General features: G+C 42.9%; 1 protein-coding gene across 4 annotated transcripts in view; it reads right to left on the bottom strand.

Moving 5' to 3' along the window:
* grinaa (glutamate receptor, ionotropic, N-methyl D-aspartate-associated protein 1a (glutamate binding)) overlaps positions 1–22837 on the bottom strand; it is a 95735-nt gene that overhangs the window by 13433 nt on the left and 59465 nt on the right. For all 4 annotated transcript variants that reach the window (XM_043690909.1, XM_043690908.1, XM_043690911.1 and 1 more), the window contains 3 exons: positions 19335–19450; positions 10009–10209; positions 3678–3806 (listed from right to left, as the gene is read on the bottom strand). In XM_043690909.1, the coding sequence (XP_043546844.1) occupies positions 3678–3806; positions 10009–10209; positions 19335–19450 (446 nt within the window). The remainder of the gene's footprint in view (positions 1–3677; positions 3807–10008; positions 10210–19334; positions 19451–22837) is intronic.

Raw genomic sequence — 22837 nt, 5'->3', positions numbered from 1 at the left:
TACTTTTCTAAGCCACACATCCTAAGTCATGCCTCACTGCATCATAATTTCCCTGTCCCCAGCTATAACTCTTGCCCTGTAGTACACACTTATCCCTCTCCATCACGAGAGTAAAAATCACCGAATTATGGTCACTATCCCCAAAGTGCTCACCTACCTCTAATTCTAACACCTGGCCTGGTTCGTTACCCAGAACCAAATCCAGTATGGCCTCACCTCTTGTTGGCCTGTCTACATATTGTGTCAGGAAACTCTCCTGCACACATTGAACAAACACTGACCCATCTAACGAACTTGAGCTATAGCTTTCCCAATCAATATCAGGAAAGTTAAAGTCCCCCATAACAACCACCCTATTACTGTCACTCATCTCCTGAATCACCTTCCCTATCCTTTCTTCAATGATTCTAGGACTATTAGGAGGCCTGTAAAAGACTCCTAACAGGGTGACCTCACCTTTCCTATTCCTAACCTCAGCCCAAACTACCTCAGATGGCAAGTACTCATCCATCGTCCTTTCCACCACTGTAATACTATCTTTGACAAGCAATGCCACCAGGTAGGTGGCATGGTGCACGGTTTCCAAGCCACACATCCTAAGTCATGCCTCACCGCATCATAATTTCCCTGACCTGGATGGTGCATGGTTCTTGGCCTATGATGTTGGAAGCAATTGATGAGAGATCTCCTGAGGCTATGGGATAGTCTGGGAGATAATGCAAGTAGTGCAAAACCTGCACCCACACCTCCCACCTCACCTCCATCCAAGGTCCCAAAGAATTATTCTATGTCTGACAGATTTACTTGTACTTCCACATAATCTAGTATGTCTGTTACTCTTGATGTGGTCTCCTCTACACTGGGGAGACAGGATACCAACTTGCAGAATGTTTCAGAGAACGTCTTTGGGACAGATGCAGTTAGTAAATTCACCCACTCCACCAAGGACATGCAAGTCCAAGGCCGCCTCCACCACCGAACTTTAGCCATGCTACACCTTGAGGAAGAGCACCTCATCTTCTGCCTTAGGACTCTCCAACCACACAGGATCAATGTAGATTTCATCAGTTTCCTCATTTCCCTCCCCCCACTTTATCCCAGATCCAACCTTCCAACTCAGCACTGCCTTTTTGAACTGTCCTACCTGTCCATCTTCTTTTCCACCCTCCTCTCCAACCTATCACCTTCACCTACCTGTCGCATTCCCAGCTACCTTCCCCCAGCTCTACCTCCCATTTTTCTCAACCCCCTTGGGCCACCCCTCATTCCTGATGAAGGGCTTAAGCTCAAAATGTCGACTCTCCTGCTCCTCAGATGCTGCCTAACCGGCTATGCTTTTCCAGCAACACACTCTTCGACTTGGATCTCCGGCATCTGCAGTCCTCACTTTCTCCTTGTCCTGAATGGTGTAAAGCTGGAGTGTTGTTGGAGCTACAATCATCCATGCAAGTGGGGAGTATTCCATTGTACTCCTTGATTTGTGCTTTGTAGATGATGGACAGGCTTTAGGGAATCAGGTGGTGAATTACTCAGCAGTATTCCCAGTTAGCTTCCAAAAAGTAAGTTTGCCCTCTTAACTTTATCCCACACATTAATAAACCAATTTTGAAGCAAAAACGTACATGTGCAAAATGATCAATATGGATATGAGAGTAATGTCACTGGACTAGTAATCCAGAACCTCAGGCTAGGGTCAAGTTTGAATTTCACCATAGCAGATGGGAGAAATTTGAATTTCATCCAATCAAAGTCTGGAATTAAAAGCTGGCCTAAAATCAGGACTGTGGATGGGATATGGTTTATAAACGAAAGGATGGCCTTTTAGGATACAGATGAAGAGAAAGCTTTTTCTCTTGGGAGCAACAAAATCTTGGAAAACACTACATCTAAAGCAGTGATGGTGATTTCGTTGAATACTTGAGGGATAGTGGATCTAATTGCCTAGAAAAATCTTAAGGTTATTGGGCGCAAGTGGGAATGTGAAATGTGAAGCAAACTGATCATCCATAACAACCATTCTAAATGTTGCAGCAGACTCATGGACTGAATGAGTTACTTCTACTCCCAATTTGTATCTATATGGTAAGCCGATTACCACAATGATTGCGAACAGTTCGAGTGGATTGAAAAAGTCCAATTTTGTAGATGACAAACATAGCCATAAAGGCTCTCAGCAGCACTGGGTCTAAGGCAGGGAAAGCAACCAGTAACCCAAGACAAATACAAGCATTTTTTGGAAGGGATATGGAGAACAAGACTGAAAACTATGCTCGGAGTGCAAACCGGATGAAACCAGTGGATACTGCAGTTATTGTTCCAAAGGGTAAATTAAAGCTAATGCAATCAAGTAGTTTTTCTTTTATTTAGAGTTTGTTTTTACAGCATAGAAAGAGGCCCTTCAGTCCACTGTGTCAACAGTCAAACATCCAATATTCTATTTCCATTTGCCACCACTGGGCACACACCATGTGCTAGGCAATTAGTGTTCTTCTACTAAGTTCTTAAAATGTTGAGTTCCCACCTTGACCACTCTTCCAGGCAATTCCAGTAACACCAACCCTCTGGGTGAAAACGGTTTTCCTCGAATTTGCTCAAAATCCTGCCGTTTGCCTCAAAACATAAAAAGACTGGACCCCCTAGTTATTGGCCCCCCTAAAGGGAATGTTTGTCTCCAACTATGTACATCTCTATCCAGAATCTGCCACTACCTCTGACTTAAGGAAAATAACCCTAACCTATTAGAGTCTATTTTCATAGCTGAAGGGGTAGGGAGGAAGGAGAGCAGATATATTCCCTTTTCTTGTTAGTCCTCCCAAAATACATAACTTTTCAGGATTAAATGCCATTTGCCATCTACCATTCAACCCATCTATATTGGCCTGTAATCCAAGACTTTCCTCCTCACTACTTGCCATATCAATTTGTGTCATCTGCAAACTTAATCATACCTCCTGGATAATCAGTGTGCTCAATAGCAAGGGATTCATCACCTAACCCTGTTGTATACCAACAGGCACAGCTTTCCAGTCACAAAAATAGCCTTCAACAATCATCCTCTGCTTCTAGCCAATATTGGATCCAATTTGCCAAACTGCCATGGATCCCATGGTTTCTTAGACTGGTTAAGTAGTCTATCAGGTGAAAGATCTCTGTACCTGGGGATTTATCACTTAAGCCTGCTAAGACCATTTGCCAGATACTTCTTTCAACTCCATATACTAATTACCACCCTGGTTTGAAATCATGGTTATTTTCTCACACCTAGTATAATTAAGACACAAGATTTTCCATAACTGTTCCTTGCCAATATAGTTCCTTTTTCTAAAAAAAAAGTAACTCTCTACACTTTTTCTTCTTTAGCACAGCCATTGTTTTGTATATGCCAGAAACCTAAATTTGGTCACAATAACCCTGCTGGCTTAAAATGTGCATTCAAAAGGTTTTAAAAGAATTCCACTAGATGCAGTGACTTTGAACCTGTGACACCACAGCTTTAATGCAGGCTTCTGGATTATTCGTCCTGTGACAGTACCATGGCACCATTACCTGTTTAGAACCTCAGACAGAAGTTATACATGACTAATTACGCACACTATCCTTTTCAAATCATTTATCTTGTCAATGATCACTAAATGGCCTGTTCAAGGTAATGTGTTTCTTTTAAAAGAAAAGCTTACCTGCATAGAGAAAATGACAACAGTAAAGCAAACAGCTGCAGTAATCCCAACAGCCATCACTACAGAGTCTGTACTGTAGAAACTGGCAATCATTCCGGCCATGTACGACATGCTGAGAGTCAGGATAGACTGCAAACAGAAAAACAGCAAGTAAATATATTGTATATACACCAGAGTCAGACACCCTTTCAGATTTAATGGTGTCAGTATACAGGACCAAACTCAAACACTTGTACGATAGCAAATCTGGACAATGGCTCTTATGATTTGTGGAGAAAGTGAGGTCTGCAGATGCTGGAGATCAAAGTTGAAACTTTATTGCTGGAACAGCACAGCAGGTCAGGCAGCATCCAGGGAACAGGAGATTCGACGTTTCGGGCACAGGCCCTTCTTCAGGAATGAGCAGAGAGTGTTCAGCAGGAGAAGATAAAAGGTAGGGAGGAGGGACTTGGAGGAGGGGAGTTGGATAACCCTCCAAGTCCCTCCTCCCTACCTTTTATCTTCTCCTGCTGAACACTCTCTGCTCATTCCTGAAGAAGGGCCTGTGCCCGAAACGTCGAATCTCCTGTTCCCTGGATGCTGCCTGACCTGCTGTGCTGTTCCAGCAATAAAGTTTCAACTCTTATGATTTGTATTAGGTGACTGTCTTTTGTATGAATTGGCAGTTTCTTTATCCACAACAGAACAGTATGATAAGATTCGTTTAATTTTATATTGCTACATAAAGTCACAACTCCCCACATTAATAGATCAGAAGAATTAAAAATAGCCACCAACCTCTTGAGCCTATTTTGAGAATTGTGAAACTTTGCAGAAGAACATAGATATTGAGTGGGCAAAGGTCTGGCAGATGGAATACAATGTTAATAAATGTGAAGTCATCAATTTTGGTGGGAGTAATAGTAAAAAAAGGACTATTACTTTAATGGTAAAAAGTTGCAGCATGCTGCTTTGCAGAGGGACCTGGGTGTCCTTGTGCATGTACCTGCAGACCAAACTTCTGTGATTTAACAGGTAATTTAGGAAGGCAAATGGAATTTTGTTCTTTATTGCTAAAGGTATGGAGTTTAAAAGCAGGGAGGTTATGTTGCAGCTGTGTGTAGGGTGCTGGAGAGGCCACACCTGAGTGCTGTGTGCAGTTGTGGTCTCCTTTACTGGAGGAAGGATGTACTGGCAATAGAGGGTATGCAGAAAAGGTTCACAAGGTTGAATCCAGAGTTGAGGGGATTGGCTTACGAGGAGACACTGAGTAGACTGGGATTAAATTCATTGAAATTTAAAAGAACGAGGGGGTAATTTATAGAAACACGTAAAGTTATAAAGAGAATAGTTTTCACTGGCAGATGAAACTAGAACAAGAGGGCATAGCCTCAATTTTTGGGGGGGGGGGGGGGGGGAGAAAGCAGACTTCGGACCAAATAGAGAAGGAACTTCTTCACAGAGGGCTGTGAATCTATGGAATTCCCTGCCCAGTGAAGTTGCTGACATTACTTCAGTAAATGTCGACGTGAAAACAGTTTTTTGAACAATGAAAGAATTCAGGGTTATAGTGAGAGGGCAAGTGGAGATGAGGCCACCAAGTGAGGTGGTATGATCTTATTGAATGGCAAAGCAGGCTTGAGGGGCCAGATGGCCTGCTCCTAGTTATGTTTTTGTACTTGGCCATTTTTGAAAATAGATCCTCAGCATCTTAAACATTTAAGTCAAATCACCTTTCACTCAAAATTCCAATAGATATAGGATATTAATCAAGTGTAAAGATCCAGTCTTAACATGAGCAAATGGATGAACAGGCAAGTAGTCTGATGTGTATTTGGGTCAGCTGTGTTGTTTAGATACTCCGGAATTAGATCAGGTTTTAACCTAACATTTTGTCATAACTTACAAAAACCAAAAAAGAATGCAGTCGCTGTACATCAGAAACAGTAGAAGTTGCTGGAAAAGCTCAGCAGATATGGCAGCACCTGCCAAGAAGAATAGTTACCCAATCCGAAATGTTAACTGATTTCCCTCCATAGGTGTTGCCAGGTCTGCTGAGCTTTACCACCAATTTCTATTTTTGATTTTGCTGCACTTCTGAATGGTTACGCAGGAGCTTTCCAAAGTCCCTGACTACCTGAGACTCAGACACCTGCGATGAGTCCCATGAAGCAGGATAAGCGTCCACTGAAATTTGAAGCTTTCAGGGCAATTCCCACTTGTGTGCCAGGATTTCTTCAGGTTCAATCCAGAGTCAGAGTCAGAGTCAGTCATGTGTAATTCACCTCCTGACTTTCCAAACTCTGTTCACCATCTATAAAGACGTCAAGTGGTGGAAATTTCCCCACTTGCCTGAATAAGTGCAGTGTCATCAACATTCAATCCACTTGATGGCACATCCAGGACAAAGCCTGACTGATTGGCACCACATCCACTCCCTTTGCCAACATTCAATGCACACTGCTGCTACCACCGTTTACAAGAAGCACTACAGAAATTCAAACGTCCTCAGACAGCACCTTCCAAATCTACAACTATACCATCAGGGAGCTCACAAACAAGATACTAAGGGAAACCACCACCTAAGTCATTCAGCAGCAGAGGGAAACAAGCTGGCTAAGACCTGGGAACACATTTTCTCTAGATTTAAAAAAAATTTAAAAGAAAAAAAAAGTGTATTTTAAAAGGAAAAGTCCTGGCAAAACAACTCATCTGGGTGAAATGAGTGGAAGGCTGCTCTTATACAACCTTGGAAGTTAGGAACACTTCAATGTCCGGGGGACCATGTGGGCAAGTGAATCAAGCTACAAATACTGGAAATCTGCATTTTGGATCTGGAACAGTCACTGGAGGTTTTGCAAGCTGATAGGTGTATGAATAGCACATTATAGTGAGGTGGTCACACCGCAGGTAAAGAAGGCACAAAGGAATGGGTGACCACCAGGCATAGTAAAAACAGAAGGCAAGCAGTGCAAGAGTCCCCTGGAGTAAATCTCTAACTTTTTTCACTTTGGATACTGCTGGAAGAGATGATTTCTCAAAAGGCAAGAGGAAAGTCTCTGGCATTGGAGGGGCACAGCTGCCATGTGGCATTAGACAGACTGCAAAAGTAACAGAGTCAGATCTGCAGCATGGAAAAGTATCCTTTAGTCCAACCTGTCCCTGCCATCCAGTTTTCACAATTAAACTAGAGCCATTTGCCTCCATTTCATCTACATCCCTCCACTCCTACCCCAAGCTCAACCTATCGAAATGTTTCTTAAATTTAAAAAAAATTGTACTCACTTCCATCACTATCTCTGGGAGTCTGTCCCAAATACCTACCACCCTGTCCGAAAACATTGTCCCTCTGGACCCTTTTTTAAGTCTCTCTCCCCCCTTATAAAAAGCCAAAGAACCACAGGTACAGGGTAAGTCTTGATGGAACGCTTTGCAGAAGGTCAGTGTGAACTCGACAGGCCAAATGGCCTGCTTCCACACTATAGGGATTCTATTTAAGTTAAGGATTATTCTTGGATAGGAAGATAACAATAGGTAGAGCTCAGCAGGGATCACTCCTTGAGCCCCTGCTATTCATAACTTGTAATTTTCCTCATCCAAATTGTTGACATATGTAACATTTCCAAGACTGCTGGCAACATAACATTAGGTAGGAGTGCAAGTTGTGAGAAAGACAGAGGATTCAGAGTGTTGAGGGCAATTTAGATAGGTTAAGTGAGTGAGCATAGATGTAGTACAGAGTGGACAATATCATAATTATCTACTAAGTAAAATTAGGATGGGAGGGTATTATTTAAATCACAATAGATGAACAAAGCATGACATACAAACAGATGTGTGTGTTCTTGCATACCTGACACTAAAGATGAAGTACAGCAAGCAACTAACATGGGTGGCAGTGGTTAGCACTGCTGCCTCACAGCGCCAGAGACCCGGGTTCAAGTCCCGCCCCAGGCAACTGACTGTTTGGAGTTTGCACATTCTCCCAGTGTCTGCGTGGGTTTCCTCCCACAGTCCAAAAATGTCCAGGTTAGGTGAATTGGCCGTAGTGTTAGGTGCAGGGGTAAATGTAGGGGAATGGGTCTGGGTGGGTGCACTTCGGCAGGTCGGTGTGGACTTGTTGGCCCGAAGGGCCTGTTAGATGAGGTCCTTACAAGTACTTCACATCAGCATTCAATAAGGAAAAAGACATTGTTGAAGATTAGGGAGGGGTATATTGATATTCTAAGACATGTTGATAGAGTACCTTGAAAAACATTAAAAAGGAGATAGGTACCCAGGGACCAATGCACCACTGAAAGAGGGAAAAAAAAAAAAAAAAGGAGAGACTGCTAGGGCCTTCAGATATCTTTGGATCCTCTTTAGTCACAACTTAGGTCCCAGAAGACCAGAGAAGAATCCTTTTTTCCTTTATTTAACAATGGCAGTAAGAATCCAGGAAGTTATATGCCAGAAAATTGGAGAAGATTCTTCAGGACAGGATTTCCTCACATTTGGAAAATAGACTTATTAGGGATTGTCAGTGTGACTTTCAGCAGGGAATGTTTTATTTCGAACTGGAGTTTTTTGAGGAAGTGACAAGATCATTGAAGGAAGGGCATTGGGTGTTGTCTACAGGGACATTACTAAAGCACTTGACAAGGTCCCTAATGGTCAGCTGGTCCAAAGAAAAACATCAAGTCACGTGGGATCCACAGTGAATTGATAAACTGGATACAAAATGGACTTGGTCATAGAAGGTAGAGAGTGTTTGTTGAAAGGTGTTTTTCTGGCTGGAGGAGGTCAGAGGCCAGTGGTGTTCCACAAGGATCAGTGCTGGATGATTCTGACAGATTCTGCTCAGAGTTGTGAATACTGAGGCAGGTTATTAAAGGATACAGCAGGATAAAGGGTCATATAGCACAAAAACAGACCCTTTGATCCAGCTAGTCCATACAGAATATAATCCCAAAATAAACCAGTCCCACATGCCCAAATCTCTCCAAACCTTCTATATTCATGTATCTATCCAAATGTCTTTTAAATGGCTAATTTGTTCAAGAAGGGGAGTACAGAGAACCCTGATAATTATAGACCAGCAAGCCTTATTTTGGTTGGGGGAAAAATGCTGGAAAGGTTATAAAATATAGGATTTATCATCTAGAGATGATTAAGTTGATCAGGCATAGTGTACACTGTTTTGTGAAGGGCAGGTTGTGCCTCACAAACCTGGAGTTCTTTGAGAAGGTGATCAAACAGGTGGATGAGGGCAAAGCCAGCGATGTGGTGTATATGGATTTCAGTAAAGTGTTTGATAAGCTTCCCCACGGTAGGCTATTGCAGAAAATAGAAGCATGGGATTGAGGGTGATTCAGCAGTTTGGATCAGACACTGGTTAGCTGTAGGATGACAGAAGTTGGTGGTTGATGGGAAATCCTCGTGGAGTTCAGTTACTAGTGGGTACTGCAAGGATCTGTCTTGGGGACACTGCTGTTTGTCATTTTTATAATATGACCTGGATGAGGGCGTAGAAGGATCGGTTAGTAAATTTGCAGATGACACTAAGGTCGTTAGAGTTGCGGGTAGTGCCGAAGGATGCTGCAAGTTACAGAGGGACATAGATAAGCTGCAGAGCTGGGCTGAGAGGTGGCAAATGGAATTTAATGTGGAAGAGTGAGGTGATTCACTTTGGAAGGAGCAACAGGAATAAAGAGTACTGGGCTAATTGTACCATTCTTGGCAGTGTAAGTGAGCAGAGAGGTCTCAGAGTCCACATCTAAGTCCCTGAAGGTTGCCCTGAAGGAAAACTTAAGATGTGCGAAGAAAATATTTTAAAAAAGGGTTGTCGGTGCTGCTAGGAAAAGGTAGATGAAGACAGATGATAGCAATTATGAAGAGACATTTAGACAGACATGAACATGCTGGGATATGCACCATCTGCAGGCAGATGGGATTAGTTTAGAATGGTATTATGGTTGGCACATGTGGCAGGCCAAAGGGACTGTTCCTGTGCGGACCTCTTCTACACACAACAGAAAAAAGTGTCAAGGGATATGGGGAGACAGAGTACAATGGTGAGATAGAAGATCAGCCATGATCATGCCAAATGGCAGAGCAGGCTCAATGTGTTGATTGGCCTATTCCTCGTCTTATTTTCCCATAGTTCTAAATTAATGGAAGAAAACATGTAGTTAGCGAAAACAACAAGGTGATAGGAAGGAAAACATTGTGCTTCAAAATGACCAAATTAAAAATTCACATCAGAATCAATTCAATGTTTGATTCTTTCATCATCCCTTCTTCCCACCCTCCAAAGCCCAATGTTACCAGTCTCAAACCAGAGCGGAAGGAGAATGTTAATCACACTACTTACCAGAGCAATGAGATTCCATGGGTGCTTCCGTCTGATTTGTCCACAACAACTGAGAGCAATAAGTGTAACAAAGAACACACCATAGGAGGCATAGTAGATCCAAGGAGTACGTCTCACAAACCTCTTAGCATCAGCAACAAAGGTACAGACGCACACAAAAACAAAAGTCACCAGTAGCTGAACGGTCAAAACCATGTAGACCTGCAAATGGGTGGAAAAAATAAGTTATCAATCTTGTGCATTTATCAGGAAAGAGATAAAGAGTATGTAAAATCAGCAAATGCCCAAAGTCCAGTCATATCACCATTTGACGGGAAATACAAGGGTGGATCTTTCTCAACCCCATTCCTAGCAGCAAACCAAGATGAATATTGCAGCAGCATGGCAACTTGGCAAGCATTGTGTGGGTCTCCAAATATACATTTGCACCTCCACAATCAATATGCAGTGACTGCACAGCAAGAGGCAAACACTACAGCTGAAGCTAAGTGTTCTGGGTAGAAAATGACAAGATTTAAAAAGGACCTGAGGAGTAATTTTTTTTCCCCCACACACAAGATGGTGCATGTATGGAACAAGCTGCCAGAAGTAGTGGAGATGGGGACAATTACGACACCTATCCATCCAGATGCTCCTTACATAAATTGGAAGAGTTGAGGGGAATATGGGCCAAATGCTGGCAAGTGGGATTAAATTAAGTTAGAATATTTAGTCAGCATGGACAAGTTTGACTGAAGGGTCTGTTTCTGTGCTGTATGACTCTAGTGATCTTATGTCACAGACTTGTTATTGCGTGGAGTTTCTGGAGACATATCAGATCATCATGGACTTGATAAAAGGTTTCAAATACAATGCTGACCATGATGGCTGTTTAAATGCTTCCCTGCCATCTTTGTTGCTGTATCCTCAGTGACTGCCAACCTCCCCTGTAGTGACCCACAATCTGTAGCATCTACCTCTGGAACACAACTACCATCTCTAAATGGCCAAACCCTTCAAGTTAGCTAAGACCCTGCTGTTAAGTGGGTTCACAATGTTCATGGCAATTTGTATTCAAATGCCAATACAAAATACAGCATTACAAACTAAACTAGTATGGGATCCACAAAACCCACTCCAACAGAATTGTATAACTAGCCTAAAAAAATCATGCAAGCTGTCAAATAACAGCAAACATTCTCCCTTTCATCAAGTTAAAATAATTCAACATTTAACAGCAGCATTTCCTATAATATTCTATTTGTCACAAAATGTTAAGCTTCATCAAGTATTAGATAGACTTGCATTAGTTTCCTCTGCCAGTGGATTTGGTTGGGCAAGAGGTGGAGAAAAACAAGTACAACAATCTTTGAAGATTTTAAGATATTTGGAGAAAGGTATTGAGGAGACGTCAGAGGTAGGTTCTTTACGCAGAGAGCGGTGAATGCATGGAATGCGCTGCCTGCAGTGGTGGTGGAAGCAGTCATTGGGGACATTTAAGCGACTGCTGGACATGCACATAAATAGCAGTGAGTTGAGGGGTGCGTAGGTTAAGTTATTATATTTTACATTAGAATTAAACCTCAGCACAACATTATGGGCCAAAGGGCCTGTTCTGTGCTGTACTTTTCTATGTTCTATCAAGTTCTGCACAAGAATGTACAGCTCAAACCATTGATCCCTGACAGGTTTCCAGATCCCATTAAACCATGCTCACCAGTTCAGAACACAAAAGTACACCAGAGTACTCCCACACCAAATCTCACAGAGACAGAGTCAAGAGACCGCAGATGCTGGCTCTTAGTTACAATCTACATTTTTAAGGTGAAAGGAAAGGCTCGTGGGTGCAGGGAACGCTGGATGATTAGAGAAATTGAGGGTTACGAGTACAAGGTTTAGTTAACAGTAAGGCGTATATGTCAGGTACAGACAGGAGAGATCAAGTGAATCCTTACAGTATAAGGCAGAAAGAGTATACTTAAGAGGGAAATCAGGAGGGCAAAAAGGGGTTACGAGATAGCTCTGGCAAATAGGGTTAAGGAGAATCCAAAGGGATTTTACAAATACATTAAGGACAAAAAGGTAGGGAGAGATTAGAGTCCCTCAACAATCAGCAAGGTGACATTTGTGTGGAGCCACAGGAGATGGCGGAAGATACTAAATAAGTATTTTGCATCTGTGTACTGTCGATAAGGATATGGAAAATATAGAATGGAGGGAAAGATGGTGACATCTTGAAAAAGGTCCACATTACAGAGGAGGAAATGCTGAATGTCTTGAAATGCATGAAAGGAGAAATCCCCAGGACCTGATCAGGTGTACCCTAGCACTCAGTGGGAAGCTAGAGTGATTGTTGGACCTCTTGCCAAGATATTTATATCAATAATCACAGGTGAGGTACCAGAAGACTGAAGGTTGGCTAATGTGGCACCATTAATTAGGAAAGGTGATAAGGAGAAGCCAGGGAACTCTAGACCGGTGAGCCTGACGTCGGTGGTAGGGAAGTTGTTGGAGGGAATCCTGAACGACAGGATTTACGCATATTTGGAAAGACAGGGACTGATTAGGGTTTGTCAATATGGCTTTGTGCGTGGGAAATCATGTCTCATGAACAGTAAGGCGTTTGACAAGGTTCCCCTTGGTATAATGGTTAGCAAGGTTGATCTCATGGAATTCAGTGAGAACTAGCCATTTGGATAGAGAACTGGCTCGAAGGTAGAAAAGAGAGTGGTGGAAGGTTGCTTTTCAGAGCTTGAGGCCTGTGACCAGTGGAGTGCCACAAGGATCAGTGCTGGGTGTAAGGATCTAAAATCTGAACTTAGTTAACTAAGATAGATATGACATTATTAAAGTATCCTAAAGTGACCTTGGAAACCAGGTGTCCTGGATATAAAGACATGCAAAACAAGTCAGTTCCCAGCAAATATCACTGGCTTAATTTTATATCTAATTGTCATTTCATTTGATTAAATTTTGCAATTAAGGCTGTTCTGTTTGCTAAGAGACCTATAAAAGTTGCTTGTGTTTTAAGCTAAGGCAGCAACTTTTCCAGAGTACACAAAGGTGCTTAACCCATGTTGCTGGATAACCTATGGGAGAAAGTGAGGACTGCAGACGCTGGAGATCAGAGCTTAAATATGTGTTGCTGGAAAAGTGCAGCAGGTCAGGCAGCAAAGGAACAGGAGAATCAACGTTTCGGGCACAAGCCCTTCAGGAATGAGGAGGGTGTGCCAAGCAGGCTGGCACACCCTCCTCATTCCTGAAGGGCTTATGCCAAACATCAATTCTCCTGTTCCTTTGATGCTGCCTGACCTGCTGGAGAACCTATGCCTGGTGTCATAATACATTGTTAAATCTTGCTGAAATCAGACTGAGCTGCTAATGCTTATTCGACTGATTGCAGAACATAGGGGCCCCTCCCAGGGTCCAGATTTACAGGTCCACTATTTTTCACCATTTATATAAATGACTTCAATACGAGCGTAGGACATATAGTAAGTAAGTTTGCAGATGACACCAAAATTGGAGGCGTAGTGAACAATGAATGAAGTTATCTCAAATTACAACGGTATCTTGATCAGATAGGCCAATAGATTGTGTGGTGGCAGATGGAGTTTAATCCAAAAAAATGTGAGGTGCTGCATTTTGGGAAAGCAAATCTTACCATTAAGTGTATAAGTCCTGCTAAGGTCCTGGGGACTGTTGCTGAACAAAGACCTTGGAGTGCAGCTCCTTGAAAGTGGAGTCACAGGTAGATAGGATAATGAAGGCGGCTTTTGGTATGCTTTCCTTTATTGGTCAAAGCATAGAGTATAGGAGTTGGGAGGTCATGTTGCAGCTGTACAGGACATTAGTTAGACCAATGTTGGAATATCGTGTGCAAGTCTAGTCTCCTTTCTATCAGAAAGATGCGGTGAAACTTGAAAGGGTTCAGAAAAGACTTACAAGGATGTTGCCAGGGTTGGCAGGTGAGCTATGAGAGGGGCTGAATAGGCTAGGACTGTTTTCCCTGGAGCACTGAATGCTGAGGGGTAACCTCAAATGTTTATAAAAAAATGAGGGGCACGGATCGGATAAATAGACAAGGTCTTTTCCCTGGGGTGGGAGAGTCCTGAACTAAAGGGCATAAGTTTAGGGTGAGGGGAACATATAAAAGGGACCGGAGGGATAACTTTTTCTACACAGTAGTGCGTGTATGGAATGAGCTGCCAGAGGAAGTGGAGGAGGCAATTGCAACATTTAAAAAGGCATCTGGATGGGCATCTGGAGGGATATGGGCCAAGTCCTGGCAAATGGGACTAGATTAAAAATCACAACACCAGGTTATAGTCCAACAGGTTTAATTGGAAGCACACTAGCTTTCGGAGCGACGCTCCTTCATCAGGTGATTGTCAATCACCTGATGAAGGAGTGTCGCTCCGAAAGCTAGTGTGCTTCCAATTAAACCTGTTGGACTATAACCTGGTGTTGTGTGATTTTTAACTTTGTACACCCCAGTCCAACACCAGCATCTCAGAATCATGACTACTATCGACGCCACTAACTGCCGGCTTAAAGTGGAGAGAATCTCCAAGAAGATTGCACATATCGACAACAATCACCTGATGAAGGAGCATCGCTCCGAAAGCTAGTGTGCTTCCAATTAAACCTGTTGGTCTATACCCTGGTGTTGTGTGATTTTTAACTTTGTATACCCCAGTCCAACACCGGCATCTCTGAATCGGGACGAGATTAGGTTGGGACAGCTGGTCAGCATGGAAGAGTTGGACCAAAAAGGGTCAGTTTCCGTGCTGTACATTTGACTCTACGAGTTGCCAATCTAAACTCCAATCAATACCCAAAAAAGGACGCCTAGTTTTCATAAAGACTTATCAAAAGACTAAAAGCACCATTGACTATCTTTTGTTGACAATTTGTACGTCAAGCCAGGAAACAAACCCTTCTTTTTTTTCATCTTTAGCACAGCCAAAATATAGTACTACTTATATTCAGTTCAAGAACCAGTCAAAGGGGATTGGGTTGCCAAAGATTCAATTTTTTTTTTCAGTTGAAAAACTATTAACTTCAGAATTCACGGTGAGAAATTTCCCCCAGAGGTGTCTCTCTACCTAGGCAAATCTTCCCATCTGGTTTCAACTTCTCAAATTTGAAACCAGAGTATGAGTTCCACCTGCATTCCAGGACGATGAACCATAGATCTGTTTGGCCTCACTGCTATTCCTCTCTGCAGATTAAAACAGGTCAAGTTTTCAGGGATATCTTAAAACCCGCCCCTTCCAAAGCTCACACCATGGCAACATAAGAAACATGGGTATGGTATCTCTTTAGAATGATTCGCCACCCTTGAGATGCAAGACTTTATTCAAACACAACTGTTCACAACAATTAGATGGGGGTGGGGTGGGGGGAATCCTCAACAGCAGGGAGGCAAGTGCGAGGTGGAAAGAGATACAGTAATCAGAAATAAGTTGAAGTGACAGATCAGAGTGGAACAGTGTGGAATGCTTTTTGGATTAAAATGCATCCATTACAATGCAAGAGGGCTGATGGGTAAGGCTGATGAACTCAGGGCACGGATATGTAAATGGGACTAGGATATTATAGCCGTGCTTGTGTCATGGCAAAGAGAGAGATGGGACTGGCAGTTTAAATCTTAAGGTGCCAGGTACAAGTGCTTTAGTAGGACACAGTGGAAAGCAGGGACAGGGTGCATGAGATTGCATTTTTGATTAACATGAGTATCTCAGTAGCAATCAGATGAAAAACTAAAGGATCATCCAGTGAGGCTTCCTGCATGGAGCTAGGAAACAAAGGGATGGTGACATTATTGGGATTGCACTCTCGACCCCCAAATAGTCAACAAGAATTAAAGGCACAAACATGCAGGGAGTTGGGGAGACTTGCAGGAGCAATTGGGTTCTCATAGTAGGGGATTTTAATTTTCCTAACAGACTGTCAGAGTGTTAAGGGCTTAGATGGGGTGGAATTTAACTGGAGTTCAGGAAAGCTTAATCAAGCTGTATACAGAGTCCTATTCAGGAAGGAGCAAAACTCGACCCACTCTTGGGAAATAGGGCAGGACAGATGACAGTGGGGAGAACTTCAGGACCAGTGACTCTAGTTCTACGAAATTTTAAAATAGTTATGGAGGGAGACAAAAACTGCTCCACAGGTTCAAGTTCTAAATTTTGGCAAGGTATTAGCCAGGAGCTCGCAGGCATTGACTGGAGTAGTTTGCAGGCAAAAGGAACCTCCAACCTCAGGAACATATAGTCCTTAACTCTAGCTATTTCAGTTTTAAAGGCCTCCCACTTGCTGAAGGGCAAGGTTGGCACGAGTACAGAACCCTGGAAGACCAGCGATATGGAGGCTTTGACCAGAAAGGAGGCAGCATCAGCTGGGATCAAGGGAATCCTTGGAGGTATACAGGGGATACAGTTTACAGGAGGGTGATAAAAGGGACATGAGATAGTTTTGGCTGAGAAGATTAGGATAAATCCAAAGAGGTTACGGAAAAATAAGGAGAGAACAGGACCCCTCAGGGACCAAAGTGGACATGTGTGCGCAGAACCGCAGGAGATAGGAGAGGTCCTTGAATATTTATCCTGTGGAGAAAGCCAAGACTACTTAGGAACTTGGAGAAATTAGTGGTGATATCTTTCAGACAGTCCAGATCACAGTGGAGGTGGTAATGGATGTACAAAAAAAGGTGGATAAGTCTCCTGGTTCTGACCAGATATATCCCAGAACCCTGCAAGAGGCTAGAGAAGAAATTTCAGGGGCCTCACTGATATATTTGCATCATTAGCCACAGGTGAAGTCCCAGATGACTGGAGGGTAGCGAATGTTGTGCCCTTATTCAAGGAGGGTTGCAAAGAGAAACTGGGAACTATGGACCAGTAAGCTTACCATCTGTGGTAAGTTACTTAAGATGGAGGGATAACACATACATGCATTTGCAAATATGGGATTTGATTAGTAGTCAGGATAGCATTGTGGCTGGGACATCATGCCTCACAATCTTGTCTGAACCCTTCCACTGTGGGTGGGACACTGTGCCTCACAAATTTGTAAAGAGTTCCTTGATGAAGCAATGAGGAAGGGGCGGTAGACGTAGTCTATATGGATTTCAGCAAGACCTTTGATAAGGTTCCACATGGTAGGCTGCTCTGGAAGTTTAGATCACATGAAATCCAGGGTAAGCTGGCAAATTGGATACACAATTGGCTTGATGATAGGAAACAGAGGGTAATAATGCTTGTCGGACTGAAGGCCTGTGACTAGTGGTGTGCCTCAGGAATCAGTACTGGGCCCATTGCTGTTTGTTATCTATACCAAATTATTTGAATGAGAATGTACATGGTATGATTAGTAAGTTTTCAGATGACACTAAAATAGGCAGCATAGTGGACTGCAAGGAAGGTTATCAGAGATTGCAGCAGGACCTTGATCAGCTGGGAAAGTGGACAGAGAAATGGCAAATGAAGGCTATTATAAAGAAGGGAGGTCTTGCGTTTTGGAAATTCAAATCAAGGTAGGAGTTTTATGCTGAATGGTCAGGCCTTAAAGTAGTATAGTGGAACAGAGGATCTAGGAATTCAGGTTCACAGTTCTGAAAGTGGAGTTACAAGTAAGGCTGTGACAAGGAGTCATGGCAGTGAAGACAGCTTTTGGCATATTGACCTCCTTCCGTCAGGGAACTGAGCACAGAAGTTGGGAAGGTATATTTCAGTTGTACAGGATATTGGTGAGGCTGGACTTGAGTGTATGGTGTTCAGTTCTGGTCAACGTGCTATAGGAAGGATGTTATTAACATGGAAAGACAGTGTGCAGAAGAAATTTAGAAGCATGTTGCTAGAACTCAAGGGTCAGAGTTACAGGGAGAGGTTGGAGAAGCTAGGACAGGTTTCTTTGGAGCATAGGAGAATTGGGGAGGGTTGATCTTGTCAAGACTGGGGAATCAAGGACTGACATATCAGATTAAGGTTAGAGGGGAAAGAATAAAAAAGGGAACAGGAGGGACATTTTTTTTGAAAGAGGGTGGCGTGCATATGGAATGAGCAGCCAACTGGAGTGCTTGAGGTGGGTACATTAACAACATATAAAAAGCATTAAATGTGGCACAGCAGCTAGCACTGCTGCCTCACAGCACCGCTGCCTCACAGCACCAGGCACTCAGGTTCGATTCCTGCCTCAAGCAACTAAGTGGCGTTCGCACATTCTCCCAGTGTTTGCGTGGGTTTCCTCTGGGTGCTCCAGTTTCCTCCCACAATCCAAAGATGTGCAGGTCAGGTGAACTGACTATGATAAATTGCCCATAGTGTTAGTCAGGGGTAAATATAGGATAGGGGAATGGATCTGGTTGGGTTACTCTTTGGAGGGTCGGTGTGGACTTGGACCGAATGGCCTGTTTCCATACTGTAGGGAATTTATGAATAAGAAAAGGTTTAGAAGGATATGGGCCAAGTGCTGGATATTTTGGTCAGCATGGACCAGTTTCAGCCAAAGGGCCTGTCTCCATGCTGTAGGACTCTAACTGCATCTGCAACACTCATATGGAATTGTGGATTACTTTTAGAGGGAGAACAAGAAAATGCAATACAGAGGAACCTTGATTATTCGAATGACACAGGTAGAGTGTATTTTGTTCAGATAATCGAATGCCAGTTAACAGTTTAGCAAAGCACTGTGACCTTGCAATTTTGTTCGGATAATCTGAAATTCAGGTAAGTGAATGCCAGATAATTGAAGTTCCTCTGTATAAAAATTGATTCGTGCATTTGGGATCCATGATTTCCTAGGTGGTGGTTGGAAGGACAAATGAACGAAATTATGATAAACCTCTACAAAATATTGCGCTTGTTGAGGCAAAGATAGTATGTCCAGTTCCAAATATTACATTTTAGGAATAGGAAGACATTATCGAGGTAGAGACAACACACAAAAGAATAGCCCAAGAGGAGCAACTTTAGTTATGTGCATAGATTGGAAAAGGTAGAGCCATTCTTTATGAAAAGAGGTACTCAAGAGAAAATTTGATAGAAGTGGTGTTCAAAAAGCGGAGGCTTCTGGATACAGACAGAAAACTTCTTCCCATTGACAAGATCAAGAACCAGAGTACACCAATTAAAAGTTGAATGGCAAAAGAACAATAGAGAAAGTGAATGAAAAATACAAACCAAATTTAACATTTCAGTAGTTACTCTGGGAGGATTGGATCCCATATCCCCAAAACATTAGCCTGTTTTACTAATATCCCTATACCACCTTGCATAGTGAAAGAGTATTACAATTATTTTCATGTTTCCACATGTTCCTTCCAAGTACTTCACACACAACAGTCTTACCTTTCTAATAAATGCTCTGCGGATTTTCTTGTCTTCAAAGTTTGCCGCAGTGAACTCCTCGTTATCATAATAAGATGGTGGGACATCATCGTGATAACCAGGGCTTCCCAAGCCAACTATAATAAAGCAGAAAGTATTTACCACCAGATGGCATGCCTCGACAAGGAGATCCATAATTTTCTGAACCATAATGCCTTCAAATAGCACAATGATCATAAACAATGCAAGTAACACTACACAAGTGGCCAGAAAGTGGGATTAGTTATTCAAGCAGATAAACAAATAAATTTGCACTTTTAACTAATATTAACCTTGCTGTGCTTTCTCCATACATACATCCTCTCGTATTCTGGCATATTACTCATGTCTTCCACCTTGAGGACTGATGCAAAAATTCAAGACAGTAACAGGGAGCAGAGCTGAGAATGGTGGCCATCACCAAGGAGATGCTAGGAAAAATGAATGGCCTAAAAAAAAAGGTGGCTAAGTCACCTGGACCAGACAGACTGCACACCAGAGTTCCAAGGGAGATAGCTGAAGAGACAGTGGAGGCATTAGTGGTGATCTTTTAGGAATCGCTAGAATCAGGAAGAGCCAGAGGACTGGAAAATAGCTAACGGGACACCCCTGTTTAAAAGACGGAGCAAGACAAAAGTCAGAACATTAAAGACCAATTAGCCTGAGCTCAGTTGTGGCTAAGATCTTGGAATCCATTGAGAGTCAGAGACTGCTGACAGGAAACAGGCCCTTTGGGCCAACGAGTCCATACAAACCCTCCAAAGAGTAACCAAGACCCATTCCTCTAACTAATGCACCTAAACTACACACCCCTGAACACTAGACAATTTAGCATGGCAAATTCAACCAACCTGCACATTTGGATTGTGGAAGGAAACCCACGCAGACATGGGGAGAACACGCAAACTCCACACAGACAGTTGCCAGAGGTTGGAATCAAACCAAAGTCCCTGATGCTGTGAGGGAGCAGTGCTAATCACTGATCTACTGTGCCACCCCATGGAGGTATATGGTAAAATAGGACAAAATCAGCATGGTTTCATCAAAGGAATTTTTGTGGAAGTAACAAGCAGGTTAGACGAAAGACAGCCAATGGATGTTATCTACCTGGACTTCAAGAAGGCCTTTGACAACGTGCTGCACAGGGGGCTGCTGAGTAAGATAAGTACCCATGGTGTCAAAGACAAAGTGCTTGCATGGATAAAAGCTTGTCTGTCTGGCAGGAAGCAAAGAGTGGGGATAAAAAGGTCCTTCTCAGGATGGCAGCCAGTGATAAGTGGTATTCTGCAAGACTCCGTGCTGGGACCACAACTTTTCACTTTATACATTAACGACCTAGATGGAGGAAGGTGGTCATTCTGGCCAAGTTTGCAGATGATACAAAGATAAGTAGAGGGACAGATAGCATTGAGGTGGCAGGGAGGCTGCAGAAGGATTTGGACAGGTTAGGAGAGAGTGGGCAAAGAAGTGACAGATGGAATACAATGTGGGGAAAGTGAGGTCATGCACTTTGGTTGGAAGAATAGAAGCATGGACTATTTTGTAAGTGGGGAGAAAATTCAGAAGTCTAACGTGCAGACAGACTTGGGAGTTCAAGTCCAGGATTCTCAAAGTAAACTTGCAGGTGGAGTCAGTATTTAGAATGGCAAATGCAATTATGGCATTTGTTTTGAGATCACTTGAACACAAGAGCAGGGACGTACGTCTGAGGCTCTAAAAGGATCTGGGTAAAAGTGAAAACTGTAGATGCTGGAAATCAGAGTGGTGCTGGAAAAGCACAGCCTTTTTTGCCCAAAAAATCGATTTTCCTGCACCTCAGATGCTGCCTGACTAGAGTGGTGCTGGAAAAGCACAGCCAATCTACTCAAAAGGATCTGGTCAGAGTGTATTGTGCCCATATCTCAGGACATACTGGCCTTGGTGCACGTTCAGAGGTGGTTCACAAGAAATGTCCCAAGAATGAAAAGCTTAACATATGAGGAATGTCGGAGGACTCCAAGTCTATACTCAGAGTTTAGAAGGGTGAGGGGGAATCTAATTGAAACAAAATACTGAATAGCCTGGATGAAGTAAATGGGGGGAAAATGTTTCCATTGGTAGGAGAGACTGGGACATAAGGGCACTGCCTTAAAGTAAAAGGAAAGGCATATTATAATAGAGATAAAGAGAAGCTTCTTCAGCCAGAGTGTGGTGAATCTTTGGAATTTATTGCCACACAGAAGACTGTGGAGGTCAGGCCATTGAGGATATTTAAGACGGAGATAAATTAGGTTCTTGACTATCAATGAGATCAAGGGTCACAGGGAGAAAGTGAGGGTGGCACGGTGGCACAGCAGTTAGCACTGCTACCTCACAGCGCCAGAGACCCGGGTTCAATTCCCACCTCAGGCAAGTGAGGAGTTTGCACATTCTCCCCATGTCTGTGTGGATTTCCTCCAGGTTCCTCCCACAGTACAAAAGTGTGCAGGTTAGGTGAATTGGCCATTCTAAATTGCCCACAGTGTTGTTAGGTGAAGGGGTAAATGTAAGGGAATGGGTCTGAGTGGGTTGCTCTTCAGAGGGCCGGTGTGGACTTGTTGGACCGACGGGCCTGTTTCCACACTAAGTAACCTAACCTAACATGGGCGAGAAATTTATCAGGCATGACAATGGAAAGCAGACTCAATGGGCTTAATGGCCTAATTTCCACTTCTAATGTTTTATGGTCTCTTGATTCATTTATATAATGTTCTCAACAGTATAGAAGTTTCTGTCAAAATCATTTTTACTCTGAAGAAAATTAAAGTTTATTATTCAAGTCAAGGGAGAGTATTGACGAAGCAGCTAGGGTTGCTGTTCCAGTATTTACACTAGTGTGCCACACTGGGCACTGTTCCCCATCAACTCACCCAACACCCATAAAAGTTTTCCCCTCCGGCCCCACACTGCACACCACTTTACCTCCAGCCTGGAAAGGCAGTTGATCTCCCATACATCATAATGCAAATCACCAACCTACCAGACGTATGCGCATGCACACACATACACATGCAAAAACAGTGGGTGATCAGGGATTGGCAGCCTCATTCACCTCTGTGTATGCCCAGCTCCTGCCAGATCTGGGCCTAGCTCTAAGACTCAGGCACTACACCAGAGATAGATACGTGCCAGTTCCCCCTTTCTGCACCTCTTCAGTGTGGAAGGAAAAGAAAAAGTAGTAAGCAAAGGAAAAGAATAGAGTCAGCAATGTCAGGAAGACAGATTAAACATTTCCTGCTTTCTTTCCTCTAACTTCACCAATTTTCCTTAACCTGTTTTGAGATCAGAGTAAATCAAGTTCAAAATTCCATTTTTTTTTCTACGCTCTTCAAATATTAGCAATGAAAGTTCCCTTTTTGTTTAATCTTGAACCTACATGAAATGGCCTAGCATGGCACTTCAGATTACCTGTAAGTGTCTGGAGTGGTGTAGGGACAGACAGACAGATGCACAGCACAAAATACAGT

This window comes from Chiloscyllium plagiosum, chromosome 5 (assembly GCF_004010195.1).
Source record: "Chiloscyllium plagiosum isolate BGI_BamShark_2017 chromosome 5, ASM401019v2, whole genome shotgun sequence".
NCBI classification, from domain to species: domain Eukaryota; kingdom Metazoa; phylum Chordata; class Chondrichthyes; order Orectolobiformes; family Hemiscylliidae; genus Chiloscyllium; species Chiloscyllium plagiosum.
This window is presented reverse-complemented; position numbering and strand designations above follow the sequence as displayed.